Raw genomic sequence first — 24677 nt, 5'->3', positions numbered from 1 at the left:
ACTTTCTTTAAACACACACATACACACACCTGCTTGCTGTCAATGAAACCCACTACACCAGTCACACACACACTCATCCTCCCTCAACACATTTGTCACAAGTTTTGGCAGTTGAGACAAATCCAACTATAAACACGCCGCAGGGAGGATTTCTCAGTAGATGAGGGAAGGCTGAGGGAACGCCTGTAAAGATGTGAGTGTGTGTCTCCACCACGATGCTGCTGGTTCAGGGCTCACCAACTACCATCTTCCTGAAATCAGCCCGCTGGATTGGGCCTGACTTGTGAAGGCTCAAGAATAATGGATGGATGGATGGCTACACATGATGGCCTTTTACTACTTGGAGCTCACGTTTCAGCAGCCTTATTGTATGAGCATCATCCCATGATTCATCCCTCTTCTGCTGCTCGTAACTAGCTGTTTTTCCAGACTGACTGCATGCTTGCTGAGCGTAAGAGGCAAAAAGGAGGTTTTTCAGAGGGTTGAGATGAAGCCAAAGTGATACAGCATCGCTGCTGTCTTCCTTCATGCTCTGCTGCTCACCACACTTGCTAGTTCAAATGAGTTTAGCCTGGCACAATGACTGACACATCCGCAGCTTGGCAGAGAACAGCAGTGACTGGCAGGCCTATATAACTGGACAGCAAAGAAATTGAGAGTGTGGGACAGTCTGGGAGATATTCGCTTCTCCCATTATTGGTAAGAGCAGCAGGAGGGCTGGAACTACGCCTCAGCTCATCTGCTTGATTGTTGTGCACCTGTGAGCAGCTGTATTACTGTGAAAGGCGACAGCTGTCAACAGCATATTTATTTCTTCCACAGCCTCAGGCAGGCAAATATTATCATTGGAAAACAAGCCAGTTGCTCTAACCACTCAAGTTTAAGATGCTATAACCAGAGAATATCTTCTTTTTTTGTTTTAGCTAGATGGTAAATAAACAGACTGTACATGAAAGACGGAAACTGCTTCCCATGTTGAAGCTAGTAGCCTTGAATATGCTTTCTATGTAATGGCCAGCAGGGGGAACATCTTCTGGTTAAAAAGAGAAACGTTTGCAAAGAAGTCTATAAACTCCAATGCTCTATTTTGTAAGTGATGGTCTTATTTAAATTAACAGACATAATAAAGGGGGTTTAAAAGTTAGCTAGTTTCCCCCTATGATTGTGCAGTGTTTGTTTAATTTGTAAGAGCTGCAAGAGTAACATCCCAGGGAAACCGAGTTAACGATAAAAACCCTGAAAACCATAAATTTCACACCCGAGCTTCAACTCTCGCAGCCAAACGACTCCGGGGTTTTGGGACCACCGGTATAAAACAAGGATGTAGATTCTGGGTTGGAAATCTGAAGCCAACAAGGAAGTACCTTAAACCTGCATTATATCAGAGACCACCAGACTGCGATTGAGACCCAACCCTCTTCATCACAATACAATTCCTTAAAAAACGCTAACCACGAATGTCCAAGTCCATCTTTTAAAAACAGTTTATGACAAAAAGACAAATTAATTTGGCACCGCTTGCATAAACATAAATAACTGTGGCTTTCGTTAGAGAAAGACCCTTTACCTTTTCCTCAACTACCAGAAGACTATAAGTTGAAAAAAGAAAAAAAACTGGAAAAAAAACCCCTATCCCACTCGTTAGTGGGAACACATGATTAGCATCCGTCGAGTTGGCCTGTAGTGTAAAACTCATCATTTGGCATCATCAGTCACTGCGTATCAGCGCCACTAATCTACTTCCCATGGCCGTGTGCGGGGGACGGCAATCGTCCGCGTGTTGACAAAGACCGGAGGGAAGAGGAATGAAGTGAGATGAGCGCCCCTGATTACGATAGGTTCCTACTGGGCTTCAGCAGGTGATTGGGGAGGATGCACTGTAATTAAAAGCTAAATGACGACATTAGTCATATCTGTTCACTGCGTGCATGTGCGTGGGGGAGGATATACTGATTAAATTTGCCCCGTCACCTGCCGCGCTTCACCGGAGTACAGAGGGATGGGGAGAAACAACAAAAACAGTCAGGGGGAATGTCGATCCAAAACAGGCAAGGACACGTAAATGAAGTTAAGAGGGAAAGCAGTTGGCTGGGGGAATAGTTACGAAGGCTTATTGGGTTAGATGAAGAAAGCTTCCAGTGGGACTGGATTTGGCTGGAACCGTTTCACAGTTTTCTTGTGTCTTTTCGCCCTCCTTCTCGCTTTTTCTTTTATGCCAACTTTGTCTTTGCCGTTCCTCTCTCTGATAGCTTTCCCTCTCCCCACGCTTTCCCTAAACTAGAGTGGTGGGGGTGCCGTTGCTTACGTAAGAGATGGAGCAGCTTCTGCTAAGCAGCTTTCTAATGCCCTTGGAAGGCGTTTGCCCGTGGCGGGTCAAGAGCAGGAGAAGCCTTTTTTTATCCTGTTTTTTAATGTATTGAATGTCGGACTATTAGACTTTGGGATTATGCAGGAAAAGCAGGAAAAAAAGGGCCTGTAATCAAAAAACCCCACCAACAGAAGCACTCTCAGGCTAAAAAAAAAACAAGGGTAAAAATAGATACAGTTCTAACATGAATATATGTTAAGCTCTGTGCTGCAGGCAGTTTTATTAAGAATATGTAGTAAATCTCTAAGAATGTTTGATGAATACCGGCCCATTTTGGAAAGCTCAGGTTTAGCACCCAATGCATACCCAAATATACATTTCTTGCAGTGATTTAAACACAAAGTGGCCACCTAAGGGGCGATGGGGTTAAGCAGAGATTTTGACTTTTATGTTAGCTCTCTTAATGCCGTGGTTACTTTCTTATTTTAGCAATGATAAGAGGTTAAACTCTCGACTCTAAAGGCTAAAGCTGTCAATAATGAAGGCAGAGAGAAGATGACTTTGAGGAAAACCTGTCAAGCACTGACACACCGGGGTAATTTGGGCACAGTGTTTCAGATGTTGCAGCTCAGCCACCGAGAGCTGTCAAAAGTGTGAGGTAATAAGATCAGCAGCAGAAGAGGGAGTGGGCTTTTAGCAAAAATGGCTGGGGAAGATGTATATTTTATGGCAGAGGGTTCTGCACGGTGCACTCCGAGGATGCCAGTTTCCTCAAACAAAATCACATTTCTTCTTATTAAGAGGCTGTCGAACTCTGCGCTGGGACCAGCGTTCCTAATGCGAGATGAGGTTTGTTTGCTTAATGGCGTCCACAACAGATGGAAGTGCTTGAGAGCTAAATGAGAGCGGGCGCAGCTTGGGAAGCTCCTCAAACCAATAAGCAAAACCCAAAAGAAGGCCTGTTGACCAACGTGGGTGTACTGTGGAGTCGTAAACAAAGGATCCATTTATGCCAGCTGGCCTGCGCGCGCTGCTGTGAATGAGAATAAGTCTGCTTCTTGTAAGCTAAATACCTCCGTGCCTGAAGGCGGGGGGAGAGGAGAAGCAACGGATGTGACAGGATGAAACGCAGGAGGAACAGGATGAAAGCCAGGAGCTGGGTTGCAAAGCTGCTTGCAGAGGTGCAGCAATTGTGGGCCAGCCGAATGCACCGATGTGCCTCAGTTTCTAAAACTTGTCTGAAAGTGTGCAGTTGCCTCTTCTGGGAGGTTCAAACTTGAACCACAAAGCAAAATATCTGAAATTAAATTATTATTCCTGCAGCTAATCTCGCCTTTGGGATTCCTCAGTCTTTATCCTTTTGATTGTGGAGTCAGGATACCTGGCTTGGGAACTAGTATGCTATGAGTGAGGACAAAGAATATGCTTCTTTTTTAGACGTCCCATGGCCCAATCAATGTGGAAATGTCTGCAGACGGCAAAGAAACAGTTATGCAAAACATAAGCAGTTTGAGATGAATTAAAGTGTTTCAGAGACTGTATATCCCGGGGCATACAAGCTGTTTTGCATTTTAACCACTCATAAACCTGACAGCACAGACTCGGCAAGTGTAAACACACCGCTTGCGCTTGTGGGAACCAGTTGCTCTGAGTCTATTCATTTCTCTAATCGAGGAAACATTGCCCAAAGAACATCATCTGGCTAACATCGCTCTTTTAATTTATTTATTTTTTGCGCCTCTTAGTTAGGCTGGCCACCGGCTATAAGAAGGTTGAGGTGAGCTCAAACCTCCCGACGGTTAAGAGTGCAGGAGATTAAGCGTAGGTGTTGCTGGATGGCATTTGGAAAGCAAATGTGAGCAGCTTATATTTAGTGATTCGTGTAAATATGCAACGTCTTAATCATCATCACGCAAATATTAGAATAAGGTCTGTGCTTTTGTGATTACAGCCCACCCTCACTTATTTTTCTGTCCATCAAATTTCCCACAAACGCTCTCCTCTGAAGCATCTGACAGCAGCGAACATACAACCGTCGTGGCGGAGGTAGGGGTCCTGTGTTTGTGGAGTGAATAGTTCTCTATGTGACTGGAGCTGTGTTTTATATTTGATTCTGATTATCTTTGTTGGTTGTCGTATCGGTCCTGTGGGGGCTGTTTGTTGGTATGCTGACATGTTTCCGTTAGAGATGAAAGAGATGTGAACGGAGATGGCGGCCTGCTGCCCACGTGTGAAGGCACAAAATCTGGAAATATTGGCATCCAGGTAAACAGACGGAGAGTGATAAATAAACCAGAAGTCCTGCTATACTTATAGGCTTTTTGAAATGCTTTTTATTACCAGAGTTTCGGTGGGAAGACACGGAAGGAACGTGATTAAATGTCTCCCGGGAAATCGCTTCTGTCCAATTTTACCTGCGTTTTCCCGCAAACTCGTGCACGGAAACGGATTAAAAAAAAACTTTTAAGCGTGTGACATATTTCGAGAGCACTACATCTTTTCCGAAGAAGCCAAATTGACAGCCCCACCCCTCGTTTTAGCATAATAGAATGCATGAATAGGCTTTTTAATCATCGCGGAACGTCGTCTCACCCCTCATCTCGTCTCTCGTCGTGCCGCTTGTGTTGGGAGATGTAAAAGCCGTCAGAGTGACAGCCGCTGAGCAGATTTGCGCAGCTGTGGCCAGAAAACTTTTATTGGAATTGCACTGGGTGTGTGTGTGTGTGTGTGTGTGTGTGTGTGTGTGTGTGTGTGAGAGACGGCCAGTAAGTTTGGCAACCACATTATTAACAGAACCGCTTCCACTGGCCTCGAGATTCAGTTTGACTTCAGTCTGTGGGAGGAAGCGATTGTATTGTTACATGATTTATGAGACTAACAAATGCAAGATGGGTTGGAAGTAAGCGGGCTGGGTATTTTAGAGCAGCACGAGATGAGAAATTGACAATAAAAACTGGACTAAGGACCAAATCTATAGGCTAATCAATGTGGTAGGAACCGGTCGATAACGGCGAGGAGGACTCTCGCTTATGACCCCCGACAATAACACTGTGGTGTTTTTCCTTTTTCTTAAAAGGCCTTTGTGGAGATTTTGTGAGCCTCTAACATCAGATCCCCACTGAACCAATCCGAACTAAAGCAGAACACCGTAACCTTATGGAGGCAGGCTTGGACTGCTCAGCATTAATTTTGATTTAGGCGTGTCTAATAAGCTGAAAAGCCATCAATGCTGGTTTGATCACCAGAAAAGCTTATTATTGTCAAGTGCTGCAAATGACCCGTCTTTTAAAATCAACTCTCTTAATATGTTAGAGTACTAAGTATATAGAAGTATATTTGTTAGCAGCAGACAACATATAAGCATGAGCAGCTTCACAAAAACTCACAAAAATATAAAACAAGGGACATTAGAACTCTATTAAGATGCAAGTTACCAATATATTTATTATCCATCTATTTTGCTGGTGGACAGTATAAAGGATGGGTGTAGCACTGTGATGTCATCCATTGGTTTGGGAGTGAAAAGTGTCCTCATATGGATGAAAGGGTGGAAAAGTAATTTATCAGCTAGTTTGGTTAAAAAGCTGCATTTATAAACTGCATGAATGCAAAGCTAAGGCTAGGTCCACACGAACACAGGTGTTTTTGTATAAACAGAGATTTTCCGTTTTAGCTTTTTTTTTTTAAATTTAAAAATGTGCACTTTTGAAAAAATATCTCCGTCCACATGTAAAGGCTAAAAATGAAATGTTGGCCAATCAGAAGTCTAGAAGCCTGGGATGGAAAGAGTAAACAGGGTTTTGTACCCTCACAAAACCTTAAGTAGTTCTGGAAAGTGTTTGTTTTTCTGGAAAGACAGATAATTTTGTGTTACTTTTCAAGTGCCTTCATGATTTCAAATGTTATTAACTGAAGACAGTATTTTAGTTTGGAATGAACAAAATGCACACAGCATACATAAATTGAATTTTCAAAAAAAGTCAATTTTGTTAGAAACCGACGTCGGGATTTGGGTTGTGAGAGCTTCTGTGTTGAATGTTGAAGCCACGTCCGAAGTTCACTCTGACGCCTCTGTCTTTCTAAATGGAGGGACAGTGACGCGTAAGTGTGTAAAAACTGCTGATTAACCGCCATTGCAGAAATTTAACCCCTGTAAACAATAACATCGCGTGTAGCATGACATAAAAAAAACGGCGTGAGTAATTCTCCGTTTTCCTCGTCCATACCTAAACGCAAAAGGTTTTCGAAAATCTCCACCCTGCAAGGAGTCTTTAAAAATCTCCGTGACCCAAAACGCCGTTTACGTGTGGACGGAGCCAGCCTCAAGTGGCCATTAAAGGAACTGCAGTTTTTGCTACTTCTTTGTTCTTTGCGTGCAAGCACAAGTCGTGCTCTGTTGTCACTCCGGCAGGTCATGCATCTCTCAATTTTTGTAACCTTGCTTGTTTGCTACTGTAGCTATTTTTTTTAAATAGACAAGCTTGAGGCAAGACTGTGAACGAGTCCACCTGTACAGGCATTTATACGATGCCCATATGGCACCGAACTCCTGGTGGAAGATCTGCAACGGTGATGGGAAAGATTTGAAAACGGACCAAAATGTCGTAACAGTGACTATAAAGGGACGCGGCTGCGTGATGATGTCACATTGGTGCAAAAGCAACAAATGTGTTGAGCATAAATGGACCACAACCCTGGCAATTTATGTAAAAAAAGTGATCACACACACATACACATGGGAGATGAAAGAGAGAGAGAGAGCAGGAAACATTGGGAATAAAAATGGTTAAAAAGGGATCATGGCACCTCATCCCCCCGCTGCTGTTGAGCGTTGACTGAATGAGGACGCGGCCCTCGGCCCCTGGGCTGGATTTTCGTGCCCTATTCGCCCCCGCATCTCCTCAAATCCATCCTCCATCAGGTTCTGGATAGAAACTGAGTCAACTGCTGAGGGACCTGGGAGAATTGGGTTTCGCCAACCTGGCATAGTACATGTGTGTCAGTGTGTGCCAGCGGAGAAACGAGGCGCGTGTGAAAGGGGAGGCGGGATTATGCATAAATTACAAATCAAAGCAAAAGAAAAGAGAAATGGAAAAAATGTCTTCGTCCTACAAAATCCTGTGTGTGGAAATCATGTATGGTTTCACACGTGAAAGACGTCCTCGCCACAACATCGTATCAACTAGGAAAAATCATGATCAGGCTCCAGTTTTATCCAAGGTGTTCTCACATGGTGTGGGTGAAGTTGAGGTGTGGGGGGTTTGGTTGAGGAGGAGGATGAGCAGCGTAAGTGAGTCATAGTATTAACTCCCAGGCCTTCTGCTTAATCACTTCGGCTCATGCTGCATCACAGCGAGCTGAATCACCAGACAGACACGTGGCCACGGGTACCGGAGCCAAAACGTCTCTGCAACACTTTGCTTCTTTTATCTTGTAATTCTCCGTCACGTCCAGTCATCTCAGAGATGCTTGTAATACTGGAAACTTGTGTAATTCATGTAAGGTTACTCAGCTCGCCGTAGGGTTAATTATACTGTATATTCAATGTAGGTTTTTCTCCCAATACTGTGCTGTGTACTTTGCTACAACAGTGTAATGAATTTGTCTGCGGTTGAGCACATATAATACAGAATTTGGGAGAAAAAGTGCTCCGATGAATTCAATAATCACAGAAGACTGTGAGCTAAATAACAGCTGATGTTTAAAACATACAAATTTCCTAAAGGCAAGGAGTCTTCATTCCATGTTTGGAAGAGGCTTGCTTCTAAATTAGCAGTCACGTATCGCAGCTGTGAGCCGTGTCTATGGTTCACTACAAACTGTGACATGGTCAAATGCCGTCTTTGCAAATAAATCAAATCAAGTTAAACAAATGTAGTGTAAATCAAGTAAATGCTGTAGTGCCATTTTTAGAGCATTTCAACTTGCTGTACATCACTACAACCTTTATATCTCAAATTGTATTAATGTGTATATAATAAGTCCATTGTAAATAAACAACTTAAAAAGACAATAAACCATAAAAATAATAAAAATCGGGGGTTTTTTTTTAGTTGACATGCATCCAACAGTTTTAGCTAACAAGCTAATATGCAACTAGCATGTTTTGCTAACAATGAAATGTTTTTTATCAATACTTGTAGCTAACATTTTTAATTACTGGCCATTTTAATAAATAGTTCCCAATGTTGTATTCATACTGTTAGCTAGTTGTTTTACCTGTCAGAATATTTAGCTAAAGTTTTCACTTTATCTATACTGTAAGACAAAAATACAAACAAACCTTATCAACAGCTTACATGCTACTAGCTAACAATTTTGAACATTAATCCCGCTTTAAGCTTGCTATTTCAGCTACTTCAATCATGTATGCGTTCCTCTTTACACCATATTACTTTCTTTTAGTTAAAATTCATGTGCAAACTTGTTCAGGGCCCCTGAATTCTTTATGTACTGTGGTCCATTCTGCTGCTCCCTTATTTCCCAAGGGTTCGCCACAGTGGATGGATCCACATATTTGATTTGGCACAGATTTCACACCAGATGCCCTCCCTGACGCATCCATCCCATTTATCCAGGCTCGGGACCGGCACCAGGAGTACACCAGCTTGCAAACCCCTGAGGCTGGGATTGTGCCTTCTCTTTCCCATGCAAGGCGAATGTTTTAACCGTTACACCATGGAGCCACTGAATTCTTAATGTACTATGGGTTTTTAATCGTAGGCCACATTTACTATCCATTTCTCTGGGGTGGTCATTTTAAGTTTTATGATTAGAAATGATAAAATTTAAAACAAATGATAATTCATTATGGAGCCACATGGTAGTTTGCTTCCATAACCCCACTGACAATGAGAACATTAAAAGAGGATCTGGAAGTACCACAGTCACTGAAATATGAACGATACCCAAGTGTCTGAGCAACTCTTATGCATACAGGGGGAGATAACCTGAACACATATGTACCAAGATTTTCAGATGGTTTGTGCTTGGAGCTGTTTTGATCCAAACATTCCTGGCGTGAAATGAGAATTAGCTACCGAAACCCCGTTGATTACCGTTCTCTAAAACAATTCATGGGTCATAAGCCCCCTCATCGGAAACAAATCTCCACAAATCCTTCCAGGAACAATCTGAGGCAGCCCACCTGGATTTGTTAAGCAAACAAAACTCTGATAGGGATCTTTCTGTGAACACTGATGCTAATTTGCAATGCAAATGATCTCGATCAGTGGACACCGCAGGGAGAATGCAGCCGTCCTCTGACAACAACAAAGGGAAAGCCCTTGCATCATGCTGCCTTATCCATAGCTAGATTTGTGCCAGCCTTCACCGATGGAAACCTTATCTCTGCTGGCCTTCTGTCCGCTTAAAGGGACGGGCGCCTCTGCTAGCAGCTCCGGGGTTCCCTCCGGGCACCTTATAGCTGTGTAAGCTATGATGTAAATATGAAAGCACTAATGCTCTGGAAGTCACAAGAATCTGCAGCTGTTAGAAGGTGAAACGTAAAAAGAATAAATCAACGTTAGAAAGAAAGAGAAAGGAGAAAGCAGCCATTTACCTGGAATTCAATTCCATAATTCTCCCTGCAGAAGTCTCGTAGTTTGGGATAGACGTGCTCCTTCAGCGCGTTCCTCTCCGCCTCTGTGTCTAAAAATAGAAAAATGGATAAAATATTAAGAGGTGCACATTAAACCGTTTTTACTCGCAATCTAATGAGCTCCACGCCTGCGAAACGCCAGTGAAAATAATAATTTATTGTTGGGGATTTTTCCAGAAAACCATCACTTATTTCTCAAATGCATCCAAAAAAATTAGCCATTAATAATTACTATAATCTGCTTAATAACAATTCATATTTCTGCAAATCTGCCTCCACGCTGCCACAGTTTAGAATAGGGATACGTATTTAACGTTAATTGAATCTGGCTGTTACTTTTCTTATTCAACAAGTCGTCCTGCGAGCTGAGGGTCATGTATGTTTTTAAATTCCCTCTTTTATTCATCCAGAAGTTCAGAATCCCTAACAAGGAACAATTTTGCAATCACGTTATCTGCTTCTGTTTGATGCCAACCAAGGGTCACCAAGGTCACAAGTTTTGCGACTGTCCTTTACACAGCTGACAAAATGCTTTCACAGACGTAAGGATTCAGCAGCTTTCAAAGTACTCAAAAATCTACATATTAGGTGTCGCTTTAGCAATTTAGCATCTGAGTCTGAAAATTGAAGCTAATCCATTTAAGATCCTTAAACCCGACACGTAACATATTGCGCTATGTGACAAATTTTCGGGATGTTACGCTTTCAGCCATCCAAACGTTGGGAAAAAGGAGGAAACATGAGAACCGTTTGGACTCAATCTGCACGTGTACATGTATTTTACTTTAATTGCTTTGGAAAACACTACCTAACACCTTTCAGGTCATGGTTAGGGTTAGGGCTGGAATACACGGCACGCGTATCATAGGGACGCGGTTACCTTTCGCCTTCCCATGGGACGCCTCGGGACGTGACAAATTGTCGGCATGTTACGCGTCGGGAATGAGAACGCTCTGCTAAATCGCCGCTTTTTCCTACGGCCAGCAGGGGGCGACTGCTCTGCTTACACAAACAAGTCAGTCAATATAAGTCTGACAAAAAAGAGTTTTCATTTGATGTTTGAGCTGAGTAAACATTTTCCTTCATATTTTGAAGTCTTTACTCAAACATGATGTTCATGCTATGTTCACATTTAGAGGAAACAGTAAGTTTTCTCGGGGGCGTGGTCACCTAGTCAACAACAAGCAGCTAATGTACACGGGTTCATCGTATCCTTAAAATCAGCCAGATTCCCTCCTGAGCTTATGTCCATCTTTTATATACAGTCTATGCAACACGCATATGCAGGGCTTAACAAATTTATTAGACCAGCTGTCATAATCTCTCATAAACTAAGAAAAAAACCAAACGTCTTTAAATTGATAAGAAGAATTGTTCTTTAGCATTAAAGACATCATTTAATTTACAGAGCTTGTGCATACTGCTGGATTAATCATTACAGAAACAAAAGATGATTTCAGTTATTTCCAGTACTGTTAATTTCAGGCAGCTGTGGTATAAACCTCACACTGGGACTGATAGTTTCACCTGTCAGCTCAAATTCAGCCAGTGTGTCAATGTGTATGTAACTCTCAAATGTGTACCTCACCTTTCTTTTGTTTTTACACTTATAAAAACATGATTAGCTAGAAGAGCCGGCAGTGTTCACACTCTTGAAGAATGTGGGATTATCCAGAATTACACAGGCAGTGATCATATTGGACAGTCAGTGTCACAGAGCGAGTGCCCAACGGCTTGTTTTTGTGTCCCACTTTCTTTCCTCCTCTCCCCTCTTTTTCACTATCTACCAAATGGTTACTGTAATTCATTTGGACAGTCCCGGCCTCTTTCTCCCTCTCTTTATCTGAAGGGTGTGGACGGATAGTTAAAAACAGAATATGCCCAACAGAGAGGCCCTGTGTGACCGAGTAGCCGGCTCGAACACGCGCGCACATGCGGGCACGCGCGCACACATGGCGGGTAAACAGCCCTTCAGCTGCTAACTGTGTCATATGCAGCACGAGTAGAGGAGCCCACAAATTTAGTCTGACGTATCTATCTCTCATCTATCTTTAGTAAGGCTTCGGGCCGTGACCGTACATGTATCTGCCCACAGCTAACCCAGCAAAATGTCAGCTCGAAAAACCGAACGGCTGTAATCGTATGCAAATTAAATAAATGGCAGTTGCTGCATCAAAGGAGCGCTCATCTCATTCCATCAGCGATATGTTTGACAACAATAAACGTGTAATAGTTTACACTGACACGGATTGGGGGGGTCACAGCAGAGGGAAAACAGCAGAATTTGAGGATTTTGGCCTGTCGTGTGCTCGGGACGACGCAGAAGTCCAATCCAAATCTGCATCTCGCTCGACCTGACAGACTAAACTGTGTTGTTGTTTGTTTTTGTGCTGATTAACAGTGAGATGCCTTCCTCTCCCCCTCCTCCTCTCTTTCTTTCTTTTTATTTATTTTTTTTGTGGGATGATGATGAGTTATGGCAGCCTGATGTATGTGTGTGTCTGCGCTCCCACGTGCAAAGGGACAAAGACTAGATCCTTCACTCGCCCGCGTTCTCGCTCCGTGTGTGCTTGTGTGTGTCCCTCCCTACAATTTTCCAATCTGCTCATTTCAATAGCACCGACCAATCTATCTTTCCTTTCACATATGTCCTGTCAACTTGCTTTATTTTCCTTTCTAGCTTCCCTTTCTCCCCTCTCCTCCTCCCTCTCCCTTGTCCTTTTGGGTAACGAATGGGCAGTCAGTTGAACAGAGAAAAGCAGCCAAATGTCCCCGACGCTTTCCCTGCTCTTTTTTTATCATTTGTTTCATCCTGACTTATTTTAAGCATTTAAAAAAAAAAAAAGAAAATAACAGGAATATCCATCAGAAGTCCAAAATGATGGCGTCAGATTGCTTGTTTTGTCCAAACAACCGTCAAACGCCCAACTGGCTTGATTGAAAAATGATACAAAAGCCACACTTTGGAAAGCTGCAACGCTCGGTATTAAAATCTCCACATTTCCCTCTATAGTTGGTTATGCTTGACATTGCTTCTGCTGGTCACTCTGGCAGAGTGATTGCTCTGACAAAGCAATCACTCTGCTCTCATCAAGCTTCACTCCAGAGGCACTCGGTATACACAACTGCTTTGGGGATCTTTGATTAAAAGAGAGAGAGCGTTGTCCACAAGACGGGTGTCTCAGCAAACAGTAGAGTGGCGGGACAGAGCGGTCATCCTCACTGTGTGTGTCTGTGTGTGCGTTTCTGATGTGATTTAAGGGTTTAAGGGCCAGGTTTAATCTGTCGCTCAGATTTCTGCCGGATACCACAGAGGTCAGTGGAATTTAATATATTCAGGAGAAACTCAGACTCACTGCTGCTCTGGAGGATCTACAATGCATCAGTGCTTCCATTCACCTCCACTGTACTGGAGCAGAGAAAGAAAGTCTGACAGACACAGTCCAGACAATTACGGTCCTTTTTTGTCATCTTTGGTTCTGCAGGCTGACCTAATACGCTCATTTCCAGCTCCATTTGTATATATTTTTAAACTACACTAGAGTAGTTTTTAAAAAGTAGTGATATTAAGTATCCTTTGTTTGGAGATGCTGCCAGGTGAAAGCCTCTTCTCTCTAAAGAGAGCATGGCAGCATGGCTTAGCTTTGCAAAGTTGCATCTCAACAAAGCTCAAGACTTGTGGAACAATGTCCTTTAGACAGATGAGACCACAGTGGAAATGTTTAACCCTAATGCACAGGGCTATGTTTGGTGAAAACAAGGTACAGCATATCAGCACAAAGACCTCGTACCAACTGTGAAGCACGGTGGTGGAGGGGTCATGATTTGCGCTTGTTTTACCTCCATGGGCTTTGAGTCGACCATGAATTTGTCTGATTACCAAAGTACTCCAGAGTCTTCTGCCATCTTTGCAGCAGGTAAAGTTTGTCCAAAACTGGGTCATACAGCAGGACAATGACCCAAAGCACAGTTGCAAGCTGCTGCTATGCTCCAATCAAAGTCCTCAAGACAACTGAAATGCTTAACCACAAACTTCAATGGTCTGAAGAACACAGTAAAGAAGAGTGAGCTAGAATTCCCCTGTAATGGTGAAAGAGGCTGATTAAAGTCATACAGAACTCTTAATTCAAACTATTGCCGCTAAAGCACAAGACTTGTGGAACAACGGGCGATCGTGGCTCAAGAGTTGGCAGTTCGTCTTGTAATCGGAAGGTTGCCGGTTTGAGCCCCAGCTCCAACAGTCTCGGTCGTTGTGTCCTTGGGTAAGACACTTCACCCGTTGCCTACTGGTGGCGGTCAGAGGGCCCGTTGGCGCCAGTGTCCGGCAGCCTCGCCTCTGTCAGTGCGCCCCAGGACAGCTGTGGCTACAATGTAGCTTGCCATCACCAGTGTGTGAATGTGTGAGTGAATGGGTGGATGACTGGATGTAGTGTAAAGCGCTTTGGGGTCCATAGGGACTAAGTAAAGCGCTATACAAATACAGGCCATTTAGGGGGTTTTACAAGTAACCGAATCTTATAATGTAAATAAATAATGACATGGCACGAAACAGAACGGTGACCTAACCAGGGCGTACCCAGCACCCCCGTGACCCTGAGGGGTTAAGCGGAAGAAGATGGATGGATCTGTTAAGGATCACGTGTTTTTATTATTATCTTCTAATATGTAAAACCTTAGAATTTTATGGGGTTTACATTTTCACAAAGCAATTCAAAAACGCCCTCTCGGTCATATGCATACATGAACAAGATGGGGATTCATAACAATCATGCACATCTGCACATATCTTCACTTTAATTCTTCTTTAACAAAATAAAGTCTGCGTAGAATATCATCATACCGCATTAAGGTCACTGATTGGGCTGATCAGTATCTGTTCTCTGATGACATCATGAGTTTCTGAAAAGTCAATTTATGACGTTTTTAGTTGGACAGTTTAGTTCGACTGTATGTTGTGAATAATGACCAAAAGTTGGAGTCAGATAAAAACTGAAGAACAGATGTTTTCTAGGATGATACTGTGGATTGTCTATTTGGACGTAATGAAACGAACACAGACGAGAGACACAACAAACTGCGGTTTAGGGTTTACACTTAGACTTCGACTGGATGGTGATGCACTGGGCTAAAACATGAAAGCATTTCTGTGGAAAAGTAAACGCATAGTCAGTGAGCAAATCAATACCGAGTGACCTGGAAGATACTGAAGGCAAATTGTGGCTGTGTAAATCGGCCATCCATAAAGGCCAGATGTTCCTGCATTTCCTGAGCACAAGGAGACCGAATCGGGATGTAGGAAAACCCGCCAGAGGTTACCGCGGCCCCTCCACTCGCGCTTGATGACGCGCATCCAGGGAAAACAGCAAAGTACAGTAATGGATGGTACCTCGGTATTGCATGTAACCGTGACTAGAGGACTCCCCACGGTCTCTCTGCCAGCAACTTAATTTGCATTTGATTTAACATCCACAACAGTGACCGCACGCACAACCGGTCTACCAAACATGAAAATGTTCATTTTGTAACATCTGTGCTTGCAGCTGTTCACTCAAAAGCCACTCATGTGGGGCAGTTAGGGCTTGACATGTTCGCATTCGTGCCTTAAATGCACAACCTTTTACAGCTATGTTGCAGCGAGCCGCAACGAGCGGAGAATTTCAACATCTCACAGGCTCTCCTCCCTGTAGAAGATGGCAGTAACCATGGACACGGCATGCTACCTTGTAATTCATGGAAGTTTCAGACTAATATCTTGCCTCCTCACTGAGACTCACTCAGCTCTCTGGTTAACCCCTTAAGCCCCAGGGCTGAAAAATACCCAGAAATTCAGCCCCAAAGACTGAAAAGCTGTCGAAATTACCAACACTGGGCTCAGATCAGCCGGCCCAGAGTTCCATTCGCATGTGAATTACAGCGCAAATAAACACCTTTTATACCAATGAGTCACAAATTTCTAATGTTAGTGCACCTGTTTCAGTCTCATCTGAAAAATTACCAAAAAATTTTAGACAACAAAAATGAAGCACAACAAATGCTCCAAACATTTTAGTCACAGTAATTTCAAGTGGAAACCCTCTGTGACCCTCTAAAAATAGAGCCAGGTTGCATTATTATGCATTTTATCCATGGCGGACGGGGTAAGGTTTCCTGAGTTATCGTGGCGCTCCACATGTTAGTAGGTGGAGATGACTTCCTGGATGTTTTTTCTTGTTTCGTAACATCAGCAGATGTGGAGGATGTCGACGCTCCTTTTATATAATGTGCAATCAGACGCCTATTGGGCTCGTATTACATTTGCTTTGGATTTTTAAAGTACTGTTTATTCAGACTCATTTATTCTGGCTTACAGTGTTTACATCTACTTTATACCAACATTTTCTAATCTTAGCATTCATTTGAATCCTGAAAGTATCCGTTTTAGGCGACTTGCATGCAGTATGACCTTTGTGAAGACAACTGCAGTATATTTACTGAGTGCTTGAAGGAACTATAGAGGAAGACCAACAGCTAGGTTTGCTATTCTATGCAGAGTGTAAGCTTTGTATGTGCAGCTGGACCATGACCTCATGGACTGACGATGGTCACAGGATCGCCAGCAGCTTCCCAATCAAGGTGATGTTTTTCTATCAGTTCCATTAAAGCTATATTAAAATAATTATAAGAGTCATATTAAAAGCAATCTACCTCGTGTCAGTATCTCTGCATAAAACTCCAAATAAAACCAGAGAAATCAGAGAAAGAGTGTCTCCATCTCTTCATTTGACTTTCAGTTAGAACTTAATGTAACCGTGTGCGTGCAGAGACACTGGTTTATCTCCTCTCATCAACTGTTTTTCTACCAGGTGTTTGTATTTGTTGGTGAAAGACTCGGCTGTGTCTGAGGAGAGAGGGGTCAAGCATCTCTGTGTTGAGTCATCTTAAGCTGCAGGCTCCACTCCTGGTGACCGAACAGGTCAGCAGAACTATAGGCTTACAGAAAAAAACAAGTATAAAGGAGCAAAAAGGCAAATATTATGTCTATATGATATCCCGCCATTGATCATTACTAATTTTGGCACGCTAAATTGTTCAACCGTGTCTGTGAATGAGGCTCATCATCATGGAACAAATTAAACTCCCAGGTGTGCGCCTCCTCTTGCTCCTGCTGTGTGGAGAGTCTGCTTTATGGAGGGTGCGCAGTGCCAATTAAACCCTCCCCGGACCTGCCCCAGTGTGTCAGTTATTGGCAGTCTAACACGGGATGATAGGACAACGTAACTACGGAAACGATCCAGTTCAGAGTCATGGTGGTTGGGCCGTGGGAGGGGGTTACACCCTGGACAGGTCGCCAATCTGTTACAGGACTAACAGAGAGACAGACGCTCATATTCACACCTGCTGTACATTTAGACTCACCAATTAAAATAACCCATAAACGATTTATTACTGTAAATGAACTTAAGGTAAAGTAGATGCTAAATAAGTGTTGGAGCTGCAGGCTTTTCTCCACGTTTCCATTTCTGCTTTGTAGTTTATGTATGTGACTCCAGCCCCCTTTGCATGCATGGATGCTACTGTGACAGCTATCCTGAGGATGAACGCTGGCTGCAGGTGATTAATCATTTCAGGATCGTCTGTCATGTTGCTGAACTTTAACACTGCTGTCAGCCACATAAACCTGGAAACCAAGCACACTATATAGACAAAAGGTACTGTGTTACCTACACTTTACACCAAAGGGAGGTCATGGAAACCTGCGCCATGCTCCGCTGACATCCCGAAATATGTACAAAAGCGGCCGTGATACAGCTTCAACTCCTGGATCGAACCATGAAATTCTCCCTGCTGCTGCCTTCTCCTGATTACTGGATGAACCCAGAATCTCAGTTTTTTCCTTTGCTTGCTTAGAAACATCAGGACCTGCTCATCATCACTTGATGTCGACTCTGTTTTTGGCCCCTGCATGTTTTTTTCAGGAGGAATTTTTTGCAAAATCATAAAATTCGAAATTGAAAAATGTAGAATTTTTTTTCACAATGTATTTGATGCCTTGAATTCAAATGTTACAGAACTGAGTCTTTACACACGGCAGCATGGAACTGTCCAAAGTCTGATCAGCCACCTCATTCAAGTCGCAGCAGTATTTAAGGTTGACTGTGAGGTTGATGAGGTAGTGGGACGTGATCCATCCTGATTTTGCGAGTCGAGTCAGACTTCAATCAAAAAAAAAAAAAAAAGTGTAACAAAGCACCAACATTTACGGTTTTCAACTGTATTCACAAATACAAATTACTGTAAAAGATGTTCCCGTCTTTTAAAGTGTCTTTTTTCCTTTCCTCCTTTTACTTTGATCAGTTTGGAAAGTTGCCTTTCTCTACTTAGTCCATCAGTAAGTTTAAATAACTGGAAGTCAATCTGACTCAGAAACCATTAGCAAATTTAAAATATCTCTCAAGACGCACAAAAAAACATTTACTGGGGCGTGCTAGTTTCAATATGAGATTGAAAAGCGCCCCGTCTCTGTCTCTGAAGTGCAGTTTATGTGCGCATTCACACACAAAGACAACGATTGGCTTATCTGCTGGACCAGACGGAGTGAGTCCCCTTGTCCTCAAGGCCTGTGCCCCCCAGCTGTGTGGAGTCTTTCATAAACTGTTTATGCTGAGTCTGAGTCTGCAGAGGGTCCCGGTGATGTGGAAGACATCATGCCTCGTCCCTGTACCAAAGACGCCTCGTCCCAGTGGCCCCCAGGATTACAGGCCCGTGGCACTGACCTCCCACATCATGAAGACCCTGGAAAGGCTCATCCTGGACCAGCTGCGACCCATAGTAAGACCACATCTGGATCCCCTTCAGTTCGCTTATCAGCCTCGTCTCGGAACAGAGGACGCCATCATCTACCTGCTCAATCGTGTCTACACCCATCTGGACCAGCCGGCGAGCACTGTGAGGGTCATGTTTTTTGACTTTTCCAGTGCTTTCAACACCATCAGGCCGACCCTCCTGGGTGATAAGTTAGCAGCGATGCAGGTGGATGCTTCTCTGGTGTCCTGGATTGTTGATTACCTGACAGGAAGACCACAATATGTACGTCTCCCACAGTGTGTGTCTGACAAGGTGATTAGCAACACAGGGGCACCACAGGGGACTGTCCTCTCCCCCTTCCTCTTCACCCTCTACACCACAGACTTCAGCCACTGCACAGAGACCTGCCATCTTCAGAAGTTTTCTGATGACTCTGCGGTGGTTGGATGCATCAGCAGGGATGATGAGACAGAGTACCGGGCTGTGGTCGACTCCTTTGTCACGTGGTGTGAGCAGAATCATCTGCAGCTCAACGTGGCAAAGACCAAGGAACTGATCGTGGACTTCAGGAAGACCAGGAAACACTTGACCCCTGTTTCAATCCAGGGGGTCAGTGTTGACATTGTGGAGGACTATAAATACCTTGGAGTACACATTGACAATAAACTGGACTGGGCTAAAAACACCACAGCACTTTACAGGAAGGGCCAGAGTCGTCTCTATTTTTTGAGGCGACTGAGGTCCTTCAACATCTGCCAGAAAATGCTGAGGATTTTCTATGAGTCTGTGGTGGCCAGTGCGATCCTCTATGCTGTTGCATGCTGGGGGAGCAGGCTGAGGGTCGCAGATGCCAACAGACTTAATAAACTGATCCGTAAGGCCAGCAATGTTGTGGGGATGGAGCTGGACTCCCTCAAGGTGGTGTCGGAGAGGCGGATGCTGTCCAAGATAAAGACAATGTTGGATAACACCTCCCACCCACTCCATGACATGTTGGTCAGTCACAGGAGCTCGTTCAGTGAGAGACTGAGATTACCGAAAAGCACCACTGAACGACACAGGAAATCATTCCTGCCTGTGGCCATCTCCCTGTACAACGCATCCACTTAACACACTGTTTGCTGCTACAGCTACACATGTTTCTTTTCCAAATATTTATTTATGAGTGACTTATGTATGTATGTATGTGTATATATATGTATATATTGTACTATTCTTAGTTAGCGTATTGTCTGTCTTGTCTTAATGTTGGTTTAAAATGGAGCACTGTAACAAAAAATAATTTCCCCCAGGGATCAATAAAGTATTCTGATTCTGATTCTGATTCTGATTTAATATAAACCGATTACAAGTCGCATCTGTTTTCCAGGAATTATGGGAGCACGTTGCTTCCTTTCATCGCTGTCACTCCTGACAAAATATTTTACAGTGCGTTCCATGAAATGGCTCCAACACCCAGGGAGTTAGACGGGTATGACAGGGCAGCTGCAGAATTTGTCAGAACAACGTTCCCGGAGGGAGGTTGCCGAACTGCTCCGCAGCACTCTGGAAAATTCAGAGAAGAGGTCACTGAAAGCTGCTGCCAAACTAGTCGGTGTGAGCTTCCTTTCTACCCTCAGGAGGAAAGCAGACGCCACAAGAGGGTAAAAACCGCCTCGGCGGCACGTGTCATAAACTCGCCGCATAATGGGGTTGGGCTCGTCCCGAAACTCCGGCACTTGCCGGGCCCAGGAGGAGCAGTTCACTGAACAAAAGCCACGCTCTCCGCCTGCCATCTCCCTGCAGCTCCTGCCTGCCGATCCCTCCCTCCCACTCTCTCTCTTTTGTTTTCTTTCACCAGACACAATCCCAAAAAATTAGGAGAGAATTAGGGATGAATTTTTTTAAAGGAAATCTGCGCTCAGAAGCCACAAAACAAGCTGAAAAGAAAGTTAAATAGAGCCAGCTGGAACACTGGGAATAATTGCAAGGTGAAATGTAATATAATTAGTGGTCTCTGTGGTGACATGCTGTAGCCTTGATGGCGGTGCGTTGGAGGTTTAGGTGATTTCATGCATCGTATCCCTAAAGGCCCGGTGCCTTTTATCAACTTTAAACAGCTTAGGTGATGTGATAGCTTGCATACAAATACCTCACTATAGTGCGTACCCAGTAACAGAGCCCCTGGGGTGACTAGAGCAAGGTAATGGAGTTGTATTGATACGTTCATATGAATCGAGACACACAAAGATGGGCCGGTAAGACGGGCCAAAGATTTCTCTTTGGTTTGTTGCCGCCGTCTGACTACTGGCAAGAACAGATAGTGGGGGTTTTAATTGATCGGCTGTACCCACACACACAGATCCACCTGAGCCAAGATTCATTAAAATCCACAGGAGGAGGGATTTCTTTGCTGTACACTGTGGCAAGGACGCGAATGCCTCTATAGAGTCTGTATCGCCGCACTGGCGAGTAAACTTTCTGCAGTGATCTTGTGCTCTTTTTTTAAATTACTGCTCAAATTGAGTGTCGTGCCCCTTTTTAGGCGATGTAAACAAACACAGCAGAGGTCCGCGAGGGCGAACGCACCGGAGACCGTGCTCTGCGGTCATCTGTGGCTTTCTGATTAAGGTGCATCAGGGTCATTGTATTCAGCAGAGCCTACACCGTAACACACGTTGCAAGCGTGTGTGTCTGTGTATATATATATAAGTCAAAGCAGAGATCCCCGGATCATCAGGCGCAATAAAACCAAGCAGTTACACTTTTACGACAGCGAGGTGATCACTTCCAACAGCGCTGTTCCCCTTTCTAGTGTCTGACGTTACAAATAGTAAATCTATTGGGTTATATGCAGCATATATTTCGCCAACTGTTACCAAGGGAAAGATTGAGTGAGTCCACCTGACCATCAACTCCTGCATGTGGAAGCAGAGCTCATCTTCCCATATCTGAATGCAGCTCAGACAAAGGGCTGCAAACTTGACCTTTGTCTGAGTTTCCAGCCTCAATCCCGACTTGCTTTTTCACTACATGATGAGTTGTGGAAAAATGACGTAAAAGTGTGATGTCGATGTGCAATAATGCACAACAGCTGTCTGAATGCACGTACAGTTGTGTGAAGTGCAGTAAATAAATGCATGGATAGCCCCCTCTAGTGAACATGCAGAAAGAAGCTCTGCAGTCAGGCTGTGGGCTGACCTGGGTGACATCCACTAATAACAGCCTTTCTTTTATGCTTTCCTTGCATGCAGCGCCTGCAGACATAAACAAGAAAGTTTAAAAGTATGGGAAAGTACCTGAGAACAGTGCGAGCGTGTTATGTAAGTGATAATGTGGCTAATTGCCTGACCTCTGACCAAAGAAACCAAAAGAAACGCACAGAACTGCTGTTTTATTTGACCGAGGTGAGGCTGAGGGAGAATCGGCTGTGCCTCTGCACCTCTACGGCTTCATTAGTAGAAGCTGGATACCAGGCATCTCAAAACAGCAGCTCATAATTAGCTGTCTTCGTGCCTCGGGCTGAGATGCGGGTCTTTCCATTAGTGCGATCGGTGTGAAAAGAACTCCTCGGAACGTCCCCCTCGTCCTTATTTTCAATCCACGTGTAGACTGGAGCGTTAAATTCGTGCTGAGGCGGTACGGTTTAAACATCTGACTCAGCTACAGGTGGCTAAACAATGCCAGACTTTTCAGCGGTGAGAGGCCATTACAGTGCAATAATCCAGGGTCAGCTCATTCAGGTTTTTCTGGGGTCCAGAGCAATTTTGCTCAGTGAGGGAAGGCAAATGACAGTGACGTATCGACAAAGGCAAACTCTCTTTTTAAATCCTTGGCGTGCCCTGCTTCTCTCCTCCTCCTCCACTCTCCCTCCATCCCTTTCTCTCGTAGCCTACTCTACTTCCCTTGCCTTGTTTACTCCAGTTTTGCAGAGCCTATTTTTACCCCCTTACCCAAAGGGCATATTCAAATACAGAGCTGCAACTGGGTGTCTCCCTCACGACCCGACTGTCTTGCACTCTGCTAGGTTGAAAGCAGTCTGCTCTATATTGCATCAGTGACATACACAATTTCACTTGAGTCAAAGTTGTCACATGGTCTAATGTAACCTCATCTGAGACGTCGCCAGCCGCTAAAGTAAGCCGGTCTTTAAATGTCGCAGCTTGTGGCTCAATCTGAGAGTCCTGACCCGTCTTTCCAAAGGAGACCTGAATCAATAGTGGATCACAGGACCCCGAGCTTCAAAGCGGCGGAGCTGCACGAGCCTCTTGCTGCACTTTTGAGACGCTGTCTTGAAATGAGCGTGGCTGATTTCACCCAGAAATTCTTTTTAAGCCAGAGTACGGCTCCAGACATGAAGAATATGGTGAAATACTCGAGAGCATTGTGTCACTGTGAGGGTGCACGGGCTTCAAAAGAGGGAGAGGTAGAGGAGGAGGAGGAAGGAGTGGTGGGTAGGAAGGCAGAGAGGGGGGGGGGGTGTCACGCTGACACTCTTACCGTCGGGGTTGGCACAGATGAAGACCCGGACGCTGCGGCCGGTGGGGACGTGGTGCGGCGGCAGGGCGTTGATGTTGCCGCTGATGGCCGCCCTGCGCAGCGCAGACTCCCGCGGGCAGGGCTGCCTGCTCCCCACTCCCGACGGCCACATAGGAGGCGACTTCCAGCGTGGCTGTACACACGCACAGAAAGGAGGGAGGGAGGAGGGCATGTTAGCACGGCCAGGGACCCACAGGCAGGCACATGGAAAACACATGCATGTTTGCGCGCAGATTCACCTGATCCATCCACACACACGCACGCATGCAGGGAGCGTTAATTATGGCAAAGGCATGGAGCTGTGTCTAATAGCTGTTTGCTATTATTTTATTATTATAATTTGCTACTAAGTTTGACCACCTTTACAGGCACTGGTATGGCATGAACCCTAATTAGTCTTAAGGTGGTTAAGCTTACTTAAAATACTCTAAAATCTATTTATAAAACATGATCTAGTAGTCTACCTTGTCATAGTCATAACGTCCATGCTTCACACACACCAATCAAGTTAGGATGGATCTGTCAAATCTTCTCCAAACACAGGTATGAGACTGAATATGTTTGTTATTGCATTCGTGTAGTAGGGGTATAATAATAGGATATTACGCACAGACTACTACCGTCATGGTGCATGCGTAATTTGTATACATGTCCTTGGACGCATTCATGAATTTTCATGCCACTGTGGGACAAACAGACAAACAAGAACGAGACGATACAAAACTCGTATGGACGAACAAGGCAAGCATCAGTCGTGTTCCCACCCCAGAGACGATGCTTGTGAAAGGCGAATAACCGCTAACAATGGTTATTCCGCCGGGAGCAGATGTGAAGTCGCCGGTTTTCCGGAGTTGGTCTATCCTGAAATCTTTGTTTCAAAGACGGAAAACCTCAAAAAGAAAAAAAATAGACAACAAAAAGGCGGGAGGGGAAAAAAAGTTGGGTAGTCCACTACTGATCACTACATCAAATCCTCTTAAGAATCAGACAACTACAACCACTTAGGGGCACCGCATCCACAGAGAGTACTTGACTACTAGTGATGCTGGAGACAGGCACAACAACAGGATACTTCTTGTTGCTCACATTCATTCGCTTCATTTCGTGGCTTCCGAAAATATCCAAGCGTCGAGGGCGGTAAAGGCAAGATAAAAACGCCCATCAGAGTTGCCGTGACTGAGAGACGACGTGGGGAGACGGTAAAACGGACGCCGTGTGCCGGAGTGCTCCCTTTGGCATCCTGCTGTCTCTGCGAGCCGACCGAGCTCTGAGAGGCACAGGGAGCGCGTAGCCGGACAAAATAAGAGCGCGGCTACCGGTGGATATTTTCAAAATAAAGCTACAGCTTTTGATCATGTCGCTTTTCAAGGGTCTACCAAGAAGTTTAGACTTCGTTAAACCTAGGGATATAATTATTTCCCATATCGTATGTTTGTTAAGCAAAGAAATATGCACAGCCTTCAGCTC

General features: G+C 44.3%; 1 protein-coding gene across 1 annotated transcript in view; it reads right to left on the bottom strand.

Moving 5' to 3' along the window:
* nwd2 (NACHT and WD repeat domain containing 2) overlaps window positions 1-24311 on the bottom strand; it is a 56731-nt gene extending 32420 nt beyond the window's left edge. The window contains exons 1-3 of the mRNA XM_085349546.1: window positions 24297-24311; window positions 23172-23343; window positions 9870-9958 (exon numbers count right to left, since the gene is read on the bottom strand). Of these exons, the coding sequence (XP_085205672.1) occupies window positions 9870-9958; window positions 23172-23343; window positions 24297-24311 (276 nt within the window). The remainder of the gene's footprint in view (window positions 1-9869; window positions 9959-23171; window positions 23344-24296) is intronic.
* Between the last annotated feature and the right edge of the window lie 366 nt (window positions 24312-24677).

This window comes from Diplotaxodon limnothrissa, linkage group LG3 (assembly GCF_057381915.1).
Source record: "Diplotaxodon limnothrissa isolate DT_005_m linkage group LG3, D_limnothrissa_male_GT1.1, whole genome shotgun sequence".
Classification (NCBI taxonomy): Eukaryota; Metazoa; Chordata; class Actinopteri; order Cichliformes; family Cichlidae; genus Diplotaxodon; species Diplotaxodon limnothrissa.
The sequence above is the reverse complement of the archived record's forward strand: the minus strand, read 5'-3'. Positions and strand labels throughout refer to the sequence as shown.